At 43.1% G+C, this 12,394-nt stretch overlaps 1 protein-coding gene across 2 annotated transcripts; it reads left to right on the top strand.

Moving 5' to 3' along the window:
* The first annotated feature begins 4,675 nt into the window (after positions 1-4,675).
* Positions 4,676-11,592, top strand: LOC118477363. 2 transcript variants are annotated; one of them, XM_035968663.1, is made up of 2 exons: positions 4,676-5,930; positions 5,973-11,592. In XM_035968663.1, exons 1-2 carry the CDS (start codon positions 5,167-5,169, stop codon positions 11,284-11,286), a joined length of 6,078 nt encoding a protein of 2,025 aa, XP_035824556.1. In that variant the 5' UTR covers positions 4,676-5,166; the 3' UTR covers positions 11,287-11,592. The 2 variants fall into 2 exon arrangements, with proteins under 2 accessions (XP_035824556.1, XP_035824555.1); XM_035968662.1 differs by having other exon boundaries at positions 4,676-11,592.
* Positions 11,593-12,394: the final 802 nt, after the last annotated feature.

The raw sequence follows: 12,394 nt of genomic DNA, 5'->3' as shown, positions 1-12,394 counted from the left end.
TTATTATTATTAGTAGTAGTAGTAGTAGTAGTAGTAGTAGTAGTAGTAGTAGCAGTTGTAGCAGTAGCAGATGTTTTAGTAGTAGTGGCATATATTGTCTACAAAGGAATTTGTTAAACTTTAAATTCCCCACAGGTAGGCCTAGGAAACTTATTTCCTCTCGAAACGAGCGCAAAGGCAAGGTAGGAAAGTACAAGTTGACTCATCCGTATTTCTTCCACCCCTCTACAAAGACCAAACTGCACCGTATTTGTCCACATTGGACATAAATGGACAAATAATCATAAATATTACATTGACTAGGGTATAAATAGTTGTATGGTAACATAGTCTTTCAAAAAAGTGTGATAAGTACCATACGTGGTAAATTTTAGGTCCCTGAAACGTGGCTTGTCGATGTTAAAACCACTGAGGATTTGGTGAGAACCCAAGTTCCAAATCCACACTGATTCTCTATGGTTTAGATTTTCTTTTGTAGGGTTACGAACTATTTCAATGCCCTGAAGCTAAGGGTCGGGGGCTCCATTGTGACCAGGACTGTTGAAATGTTGGCCGACTGGTGTGCATGAGTTTTTCTGTACTGAACATCTATGGTTATTGAACCTAGCTCTTAGTGTGGTGGTAGTTTGACTTGCATATTGGGCTGGACAGACTTTACAAGAGATGAGAGGTAAATCACGTTTTTGGTTTCACAGGTGATGCTGTGGGAAAGTTTTCTTTTAAATTGGGGGCCTTCTACAAAGTTGGTCACTTTCATGTAAGCACATGTTTTGCATCTAGGTTTTTGACAAGGATAATTTTGAGGTGAGGTACATGGGCTTGTCGGAGGTGAGGATGTGGGCGTTACTGCTGTTGTGCGAATAAGGAGGTTGCCCAGATTAGGTGGCTGTCGTAGTGCGACCAGAGGGGGAACGGGTAAACATGCTTTCATTTTGTCTGATTTTTTCAAAATTTTTTTTATGTTGGCCGTGGATTTTGTGTACATTGGGTAATTTTTGGTGATGAGTTGTGACGAAAAGGGGTCTTTTTTTGTTTGGGCTTTAGGGTTTTGTACGTCAGAAGGTTGGTGTGGTTCAATTTGCTGACTTTCTCGATTATGGGAGTAATGGAATTATTGTGGTATCCACTGTGCAGAAGGTTGGCTGTGAAATCCTCTATTCGTTGTTAAAAAGAATTTTCACCGGAGCAAATGCGGCGGAGTCTAAGGGCACCACTATAGACCACAGAATAAAATATATGTTTGGGATGGTTTGAAGAAGGTGGGAGATAACGGTTGGAATCTGTAGGTTTTTTGTACAGGTCTGTTTCAATTTGGTTATTTATGATGAGGAGGGACAAGTGGATTTTTCTGGGGTGGAAAAAGTAAATTTGATGCTGTGGTGTGCCTTGTTGAGATCAGTGAGGAATTTATGAGTTGCTTCAGAGCAACCATTGTGCAGGGCGATAATGTCGTCCATGTAACGCATTAGCAGAAATGGTTTGTTGGGAAGGGGGTGAGACATATTTGCGCCAAAATTCAGCCATAAAAATGTTGGCATAGGAAGAGGCCACCGGCGTACCCATCGCCGTGCCGGTCAGTTGGAGAAAATTTTGGTTGTTAAAAGAAAAATTGTTGAGGGTGAGGACTAGTTTCAATAGTTTGCAAATTTCTAAAGTTTGACGTGTGTTGTAAGGTGCAAGGCTTCTGAGGGGTGCGCGGCAGGCATCATCATCATCATCATCATCATCATCATCATCATCATCATCATCATCATCATCATCATCATCATCATCATTATTATCATTATTGTTGGTCTTGCTACTGTTATACAGTAATAATAACGATGATAATAATGATAATTATGGTAGTAATAATGATGATGATGATAACAGTTCCTTCGTCAATGTCTGATGATGACCAATGCATCTACTGAGGAGAATATTTATCAAGCAATTACAAGAATCAATAAATGTGGTTTTTGCTGTGGCAGTATTTTATTAGTATGCGATCATTTGAATAATCTTTTGGTCATTTTTCCAGCTTGGGTTGTCTATTCTAACTCTCCTTATTCTATCCTTGGCGGAGTGGGGGGGGGGGGGGGGCGTGGGTTACCGCCAGAAATTTAGCGCCTTGAATTAATCAAGGCGCCGGGTCAATCAATGGTGCACATAGAGTAAGTGGGAGAATCTTGCAGTTTGTCAACATGGCATTTTCAGAAGACGAACTCTTTTTATTGGAAAGCATTTTGCCGAAACTTTTACTTACGCTCACAAGAAAAAAGAGAAGAATCGGTGAACATGGAATCAATAAAGAGAGGTCAACACAGGGTGAATACCATCATCTCTTTTGCCAATTGAAGGATCATCCTGATGGATTTCACAAGCTCACCAAAATGAGCCTTGCTACATTCTTTTACATTTTGAAAAAAAAAATTAGCCTAAGGCTAATCAAAACATGGTGTAACTGGTACGTGCCTATTTTATCTGAAGAAAGGCCAGTGATTGCCCTGAGGTGAGTAAGCAACTTGTTATTTTTACGAAAGCCGAAAATAAACAACACAATAAATACAGTAATATATAATGTAGAAATCGTTCCCAAGCATGTAGGCCACTAAACATAACACAGACCCGTACACTCCCTGATCAGGCGACTTCAACTCCAGAAAATAATTCAAATTCAATTCTTTAAAACCAGCGCGATTGTTCGAGTGAGGCGGGACAAGTGCGGCTAGAAAGTACGGGCGTTCTCTATGTGTACCACAAGAGAGTAAGTGACCAACTTTTCTAGTGGGTACGTCTAAAGGGAAAGCTTCAAGCGCTAGAAACCTAGCACCAGAAGTCTAGCTGGAAAAGTTGATCACTTTTTCTCTTGTGGTACATATAGAGAACGCCGGTACCTTCATAAAGTACCACTACGAATGGGCTCGGCAGATCGGCCGACTCGGTCGCCTAAAAAACAAACGGGTTTGTTTTGAGTTTCAGACGACCGAGTCCGGCGACCACCCTATACAGCCGTAGTGGGCATTAGTCGCCTCTTACGACACGCAGTATCACGGCAGGTGTATTCTTTGCTCCCTCATAGTAAAACTATTGCCCCCCCCCCCCCCCCCACCCAGCTGCAGGGGCGATAGGTAAACTATGCACGCCTCTCTCTCTCTCTCTCTCTCTCTCTCTCTCTCTCTCTCTCTCTCTCTCTCTCTCTCTCTCTCTCTCTCTCTCTTTATTTTTACTCGTACTAATAAAACATAATACTGAAGACAGTATTGAGCGTTTTTCTTTAAAACAATGCATTAGCCTACATGTATTGCGCTCTGGTAAGCCTACAGGCACGCGCAAGTTACACCATGTTTTGATTAGCCTTGGGCTAATTTTCTCCAAAATGTAATTGAATGTAGCAAGGCTCATTCTGGTGTACTAGAGAAATCTATCAAGATGATCCTTCAACTTGCTAAAGAGATGATGTTGTTCACCCAGTTGAGTGCTGACCTCTCTTTATTGATTCCATGTACACAGATTCTTCGTTTTTTCTTGTTAGTGTAAGTAACAATTTCGGAAAAATATGTGAGGCAGCGTGGTGGAATCAGGCTCTCGTCAAAATAATCAAAGTGAAGAAACTTGCATTTTTCTGGAGATTTGTAAATTTTTATCAAATTTTTGTTGTTTGGCTCCACACCTTTCATGCCCATTAAAGAACTCATTTCTGTGTGGATTTTTCATAAAAATGTTGATTAAAGGCACACAAATGTACATTTTGAGTTACCACGGACTCTTAAGCTAAGGAAATAACTAATCTGTGGCGGCCATTTTCTCACTAATTTTACCTCTGAAAACAGGTGATACCCACCTCCTTCATTCGCAAATATCTCGACTTGTATTTCAAATGAATGGATACTTTTTTTTCATCCAAATAAAAACAACTGAACAAGCTTTAAGATGAAAATTGACGAGAGCCTGATTCCTCCGCGCTGCCTCACATATTATCCTATAAAAAGAGTTAATCTTCTAAAGATACCTAGTCGACAAAGTGCTAGATTCTCCCTCTTTCTCTATGTGCACCACAAATTGACCCCGGCGCTTGAATTAATGGTGGCAGACTTCTGGCGCTAGCTTCCTTGCGCTTGAATCTTTCTCTATGGACAATTGGACATAGATCCATAAGGCCCGGTTACACGTAACACGTTGAAGTGTAACCGGGGCTTTAGAAACACGATTCATGAAACGGGGTGAGTAATTTTCGAGAGTCACGTGGAGTACCAAAAGACGTCCAGACAGCCGAGAGATGAAATCAACAAGCTTACACTGAAATGAGGGGACAGGGTGGTGTTGCTGTCTCAAAAGAAGCAATTTGTAGCAAGGTTAGCCTGGGCTAATGTAATTATTTATTTTAGTGATCCAAAGAGTGTTTTTTAATACAGTAACCAAAGAGAAAGACTTTTTTTATTATTGGGAGAAATTTTTTTACAAATATATTTTCGTTCGGTCTATTAAGGAAAACACTACAGAACTATACAAGGATTTTTAAAAAACCGTTTGAAGAAAACTTCACAAATACGGGGGTGGGAGAAGCAGAAGTGTGTAGGGATAAAAAATCTGAGTGAGCATGCTACTTGAGCAACAGAGGCCGGGGTCTCCTCACGTGAGCGCGGGAGGTGGCGGCGCATGCAACGCTCGGCTGGAGGTCTATTTAACGCTCACGGGCCCAGTGCCGCCCTTAACAGTGCTCACTCACAATTTGCAGGACTAGGGGCTGGGACTCTACCACAAGCGTAGGACAGAAGGGATTTTTTTTCATACGTGATCTAGCTTCCCAGTTTTAGAATCATTTCCATTGAGGAACGAATCATTTATCTTGTGGAACCAGGTCCGATTATATTATGTCAGCAGAAAATTCAAATTCATACGAAAACCTCAAAGAATTTGTGTCATTTTGAACCAGAACGGACTGACAACTTGAAATTCTGAATATTTTAAATTATTAGTTACGGCAAAAATAAATTATAGCGCAAAGAAGAAATACGGATTTTGCATGTCAGGACTTTTAAACCCATAACAGATGGTTATGCAAAGGAATTTTATTTCAATTTGAGCACCGCATGTGAGGAAGTTTCAAAACCTGTCAACTCAACATTTCGAAAAAAACAAATGACTTAAAAATCTTAGTACTGCGTGAAAGGAGAAAGTGAAATCATGGAGAAACCATTTTCCATATTGGGTGCTTATAAAGTGTTTTCGAGCAGAAACAGGCCCACTAAGGATAGTTGTTTCCGTTTTCCAAACTCAAATGTGTTGCGGATAGCTACTGTCTTTCTGATTTGTCTACTGGGTTCACAAGACTATGCAGTTTTATGCGAAGTTCAGGACTCGGCAGTCCGTGATTTGACTACATCTGTACACACTTTTACCAAAAGATCCAGTGGGCCTTTAGACTCCTTAGAAATATTGCACTTCGGGAACGACGGGAAGTTTGGAGAATTTTCTGTGAAAAGGTCGGATAACGTTGACCACGAAAACGAAATTGTTGTTGTGAATACAGAAGTGCCAGAGTTTTCGGAAGGTGTTGTTTCTAAAAGCGATGTTCTAGAAAAACTTGCAGACGACTTTCTTGAAGGGGAGGGGACAAATATTATTCCTGAAAATGAGAGGGATGAGGTAGACGAATTCCCTGATGATTCAGGAACAGAGGATTTGGACAAAAGGGCGGGATTTGCGCCTTGGGCGGGCAAAAGAGACGGAGACGGTGTCGTGGATAAAAGACCAGCATTTCATGCGTGGTCAGGGAAAAGAACACCACATAGCGCTGTAGATGCACAGAAAAGACCCGCGTTTCATGCATGGTCGGGCAAACGTTCAACGTACCCCTACAAAAACAATGAAAAACGACCCGCATTCCATGCGTGGTCGGGCAAAAGATCAGAAAAACGGCCTGCATTTAGCGCTTGGAATGGAAAAAGATCAGAAAAGCGACCTGCATTCCACTCCTGGAGTGGAAAGAGATCAGAAAAGCGACCTGCATTCCACTCCTGGAGTGGAAAGAGATCAGAAAAGCGACCTGCATTCCACTCCTGGAGTGGAAAGAGATCAGAAAAACGACCTGCATTCCACTCCTGGAGTGGAAAGAGATCAGAAAAACGACCTGCATTTCACGCCTGGAGTGGAAAGAGATCAGAAAAACGACCTGCATTTCACGCCTGGTCTGGTAAAAGGTCCGAAAAACAACCGGCTTTTCACGCGTGGAGTGGGAAAAGGTCTGATCTGGAAAATGCAAAGCTACTGTCTTTCGATTCTCTCCCTGGGAACCACTTGGAAGAAATCAAGAGTCCCGGCTTCTATCCCTGGGAAGGCAAGAAGCAGGAAAATTCAGAAGAAGAAGATAGCTTTGTAAAAAAGGCAAAATTCCATGCGTGGGGCGGTAGAAAGCGATCGGACGAAGATTTCCATTCTTCAGAAGACTCCAAAAGTAACTCGGATGATATTAGGGGTGAGGGGGGTGAAAATGAAGATTGGGTCACCGATTTTCTGTTTGAAAGTATTAATGATGGTGTTGGTGATTTAGGTTACGAAAATCTATCGTCTTTCCTTTTTCCCAGTGATGAGGGACAAGAAACTGGTTTTGAGAAGATTGCAAAACGACCGCGTTTTCATGCGTGGTCAGGCAAAAGATCTCTGGACTCGGAGAGAGAATTGAACCCATTACCTCAACCTGACGAAGTGGACAACTACCAAAGTGCTACTGTCAAGCGTCCTGCATTTTCTGCGTGGTCAGGAAAACGCACGAACTCCCCTCTTCTGTCACCTTCTCTTATGAGTGATGAACAGAGTGACAAACACACTGGTAACCTCTCATCTAACCCAGACTACGATTTAGAGTTGCAGCTCCAAGTTTTGGACGCATTAATCTCAGATCTCGAGAAAAGTGAAGATTTTGGGTCATATTTAGATGACAATAGTGGTCAACATCTCGGACTGCCTTTCGAAAGTCAAAGAAGTGAGGAAGGGAGAATGGAAAAGCGGCCAGCATTTCATGCGTGGAGCGGCAAGAGAAGTTCTAGTCAAGATGACACGTTAAGCTCTAATGAAGAAATGAACAGTGCGGTTGACAGTGACGTTCGGGAAACAATAAAACGTTCGCTTTCAGATTTTGGGGCCGATGTGGGACTAAAAAGAGGTGATCTGATGAGTTCTGATCTAAACGCAATATCGGAGAACATCGGTGGCTTGACATATGGAGGAAGGAGAATCCGTTCATTGCTCCCTTCTCGAGAGGGCCGCTTGAAATTACTTTTGGCTCTGAAAAATGCTTATAACCGACTAATCAACGGAAGAGATTTGCTCATCAAAACAATGCCCAAAGAAGAGAGATTGGAAGAAGAGATTGAGAAGATTGTGGAGCAGCCGAGACCGCCCACAGTAAGAGCTTATATTTCTCAGATCAAACGCCCAGCTTTCAACGCGTGGGGTGGCAGGAAGAGAACTTTGGATCGCTTTTCTCCAAGGCGCCGTCACAATAGTCAGTCAAAAAGGCCAGCGTTTTCGCCTTGGTCTGGAAAAAGGTCAAATGACATGAGTTCACCTCTGCCCATTCTGAAGCGAAGAAAAAGAGATACAAATCAAAATGCTTTAAACCTTAAACTGAGGGGGCAGAAATCAGATTCAGAAGCGGGTGAAATTCTACATATAGATAGCATAGGTAACCAAGAGGAACTTGACAGTTTGGAAAATAGAACTTTAAAGGACGCCAAAAGCATAACATTTCAGAATAATGTAGGAAGTTTTCCTCCATCGGCCACGGAAGATCGAAACAAAGAGACAGAAAAACAGAGCCCCCCTCGTGATAATAACGAGGCAGTCAAAGACAGACAAGTTCTCTATGACGAAGACCAGGATCTACTGCACGGCAGATTTCAACCAGCGGTATCTTCCCAAACTAGTATGAATAAAGATTTCTTTGACTTCTCAAAGCGACCCGCTTTCCATGCCTGGGGCGGGAAACGGACTCAGTTAGATGATCAAAATGAGTTGGAGATGGCGGAAGGGGAGATACACACTCTTCCATATTCAGACATTGTTACAAAAGAACTTAATTTGGACACGAATTATCCCTTGCGTGGTGGCACATATGACGAGATGTCTTTCGGGCCAGAAGTACAAGGAGGGAGAGAAGACCAGAGTCATTCCACAGAAGAGCAGCACAGAAGTGGTTCAAAGGGATCAGGTGACAGAATAGTTGTTTCTAAAGTAGACCAGAAAATGATCGACAACGCTGGACAAATAAAAAATATTGCTGGTGAAAGCCGAAAAATGTATCTCTCAGGGGGAGACGTCGATTCGGAGAAAGACGGAGGGGATAACAAGGGTGACGGGGAAACAAAAAACGGAGAACCAGTAGGAGTGTGGTCAGACCGAGAAGTTTCTGAAATGTTTAAGCAAAAAGATTCTCCTGCTGTGGAACAGGTTGTCCCGACCGAACGAGATCAATTTGACGAGTCTAGCTACGATTTACCTCACAACCCAACATTTAGACTGTTCTCTAAGGGTGGTGTTAAAGAGAACACCAACTCCCAGATATCCGATCATGAAATTCAAGTTTCAGATTCACTGAAAAAACGACCAGCCTTCCATGCATGGTCGGGCAAAAGATCTGGAATGGAGGAATCATTTGGCAAAGATTACGATCGATGGCCAAGCGGAATGAGAGAAGGGAGCAGTGTGGGGGGTTACGAAAACTTAATTCCTCTACCGGTATTCAACGACTTAGAAAGAAGGGAAGCGTATTTCAAAGAAGAGCTTCGAGACAATTTAAACCCTATTAATGAAGTGAAAAGACCAGCTTTTCACTCCTGGTCGGGAAAGAGGTCGAATAACAACAGAAAAATGCAGCTAGAGGCGATGAAAAGATCTGCATATCAGTCTTTCAGCGGCGTGGGCGACGTGTCAGATAGGAGGAACGATATGTTGACATTCCCGGTATGGCCGCCTCTCAGCCTCTGGGCTATGAAAGCGTATGCAACTAAAGATGATATTGCTCTAGCTAAGCCTGATAAAAGACCTGCTGCCTTTCACGCATGGTCGGGGAAAAGAGCTCAGGGGCAAGATATTATGGCCGGACCCTCGCAAACATACACCGGCTTCGGATTTGTTGACCTGCCAAATTTGAAAACGTCACTGGATAATCAAATAGCTATGGATAACGTTGCAGATTGGGATGGTGCGGGCAGAAACCAAGCGGATAAAAGGCCTGCGTTCCACTCCTGGTCCGGTAAACGTTCGAATAGAATCTCAGATATAGGGAATAAAGAAAATGAGTTTAATTCGGATTTAGGTCTTTCCCAAAACGTTGCTAGGGCACTCGGGGTTGTTAAGAAGCCTGCATTTCATTCTTGGTCTGGTAAACGGAGTAGCGATGACGTTGAAGATGTTCATGGTTATGAGATGGAGAAACGACTCGCTGCCTTCCACGCGTGGTCGGGGAAAAGAGACTCACCCAGGATGTTTGCCTTTAATTCGTTATCAGGAAAAAGAGGTGCACCCTCAGATAAACTGACGATTTTAAAACGACCCGCATTGCACGCCTTGTCGGGAAAGGGATCAGGAGCCCTTGATGAGAACGCAGTTGATTACGAGATGCCACCTGCTTTTCATTCAGGGTCCAGGAAGAGGGCTGCTGATGGTGGGGATACAATGAGTAAACGGCCAGCTTTCCAGGCCTGGTCTGGGAAAAGAAGCACACGGTCTGTGAACATGGAAAAACGGGTGGCCTTCCATTCATGGTCAGGAAAAAGAAATTCTGAAACTCTAAACAAATTGTTAGCTGAAAAACGACCAGCCTTCCATTCATGGTCGGGAAAGAGGAATTTCAAAGCAGTTGACAATTTGTTAGCTGTAAAACGACCAGCTTTTCACTCTTGGTCAGGCAAACGTGCTGCAGGTAATTTAGCTTCATTAAAACGTCCAGCCTTTCATTCATGGTCCGGGAAACGAAATGTCCGTCCTGTGGACAATGCAAGAGCTGAAAAACGACCAGCATTCCATTCGTGGTCTGGAAAACGCAGTCTACAATCTCCAGCTGATATTTTGACAGATGCAGAAAAACGACCCGCATTTCATTCGTGGTCGGGAAAACGTAGCTTGGATAATCCGGCAACTGGAAAACGACCAGCTTTCCATTCCTGGTCAGGAAAACGTGACTTCCCCTCTGCTGACAATACAATACCTGAAAAGCGACCGGCATTTCATTCGTGGTCGGGAAAAAGGTACGTAACATCTCAAGATCCCACTTCTTTGGAGAAACGCCCTGCTTTTCACTCATGGTCGGGAAAGAGAGACGGTTTTTTCAAAGTAACCCCATCGCAGGAAAAGCGCCCGGCGTTCCACGCTTGGTCTGGGAAAAGAGACCGTCAGCAAGACATCTTCACGTCAAAGCGTCCAGCTTTCCACTCGTGGTCCGGAAAAAGGTCCCATGTGTACCAGGATGCACCACCTGCTCTGAACCCTCTGTATCTCGACGATGGCGTGCTCATGAAGCGTCCGGCCTTCCACTCCTGGTCTGGTAAGCGTGATTCCATCTCTTACTACACTCCATCGTTCGGTGGGGTGGTCATGAAACGCCCAGCATTCCACTCCTGGTCGGGGAAAAGGGCCCAAATGTCTCAGGACGCATCTCTACTTTCAAATTCAGCTTCTATTGATAGTCAGCTGATAATGAAACGACCTGCCTTTCATTCATGGTCGGGTAAAAGGGCTCAACTTTTGCAGACCCCATCAGCATCGAACTTTCCAGGCCCGGACGGAAGGGTCATGAAACGTCCAGCCTTTCATTCCTGGTCAGGGAAAAGACAGCTGACTCAATATGGCAATACAAACAGTACACCCTTACAGGCAGACGGGGGCGCTAGTGTATTCAAACGCCCCGCATTTAGCGCCTGGTCAGGAAAACGCACTGTACGAGATACGACAAAAGCGGCACAAACACTTGACACTAAAATACCAGTTACTTCATCCCCAATCACTGACAGCGAACAGGAGGGAAATAAACCCCTTTCCCCCGACACCTGGCCTAGTGGAAACCCTCCTGCAGCCGTTGCGTTGGGATCGTTGAATGAACAACTGCCTGCAAGTACGAACGACGATTCTGCAAAAGGAACGACTACGCTGACAACTCACAGTTCAATAAGAGAACCCCTCGCCACTCAACGACACCCAAATGCAATCGTCGATAAATCCTCACTTTCAAACGTCAACAAACTGCAATCACAACAACTCCCAAGCGCCCTTCTGCCTCCTTCAGAGAGCAGTTCTCTTTCAAGTTAGAACTGTTCACTTTTTCAGCTAACAACTTGTAGCTTGTGAACTTCAGACCTTGAAATTGGATTTTTTTTTCTCATCAGAACTATACCAAAGTAATGAAGAACTTGTTTAACCATTCCACTAGATCCATTCCAGTAGTGATAATGAATTATTTAAAGACTCAACAATTGCTGACTGAAAGTCAAATTTTGCCCAGAGAAATTTATAAACAACACAAAGTCTAATTACCTCTCTTTGTCAAGCATTTGCATTATTGTTGTAAAAGTTATTTTGCGACAAAAAGTCTTAAATCTACTTTTTCTCAAACAATTACTTTGATTTTATTCCTGTAATGTCGGTGTTCTAATTCTCTGTTGTCATGACTCTTTTGCCTAAGACACCCCCCCCCCCCTTCCTCAACTCCAGTGTGCTTATGATGACTTTGTTATTTGCCTGTTTGTTTGTACGTTTGCTATCTGTCTAGCTTGCTTCTTTGTAAGAACACGCTCAACTTTCCTATAAAAGTGTAAACTAATGTTTACTTTATTGTGAGGGTCAAGTTTTGTCATCACTTAAGCATTTTTGTGAGAACGAACGAGCGAGACGAATGTCCAGAACCAGATCCAAGCTGTCATTACGAGATGCAACGCCAAGCTGTGGCGAATCTCCAGAACTTTTTCCATTGCTGCAGACAGAGGCCTGGTCTATAGTAGCCTGTAAGCAAAACATTAATATATAAGATTTTGCATGAAGTAAAATACATTATAGCAACCTCTCGATGGTTTATTATTATAATAGGATTCCATTTCCCAACAAATGCATCAAGAGATTTTTTAAAAAACGTTGGTCGTCTTGTTTCTGTTGCTGACTTAGTCTGCTCTGTGCAAGTGTCACGATTCGTTCGTTGTAACAAAAGTTCTCTAGTGAAGAAGAAGTTAATTTTCCAGAAAGGGTGAGCTAGCCGAAGGTAACTGAAGACTTGAAAGCAAGACTGAGACTAAGACCAATATTAGTTCAATGACTAATACAGAAAATTCTTCTCTTCCCTTATTTGAAAATGGCGTAAGTTAACAATTGGCGTATGTCTGCATTTGCTTCGATACGGCCTCTTTTTTTCTCTCTCATCCCACTT

This window comes from Aplysia californica, unplaced genomic scaffold (genome assembly GCF_000002075.1).
Source record: "Aplysia californica isolate F4 #8 unplaced genomic scaffold, AplCal3.0 scaffold00073, whole genome shotgun sequence".
In the NCBI taxonomy this organism is placed as follows: Eukaryota; Metazoa; Mollusca; class Gastropoda; order Aplysiida; family Aplysiidae; genus Aplysia; species Aplysia californica.
This window is presented reverse-complemented; position numbering and strand designations above follow the sequence as displayed.

Bases quoted from the DNA above. Each gene is read 5' to 3' on its own strand.
- LOC118477363 (XM_035968662.1), top strand. From the start codon at position 5,167: ATGGAGAAACCATTTTCCATATTGGGTGCTTATAAAGTGTTTTCGAGC.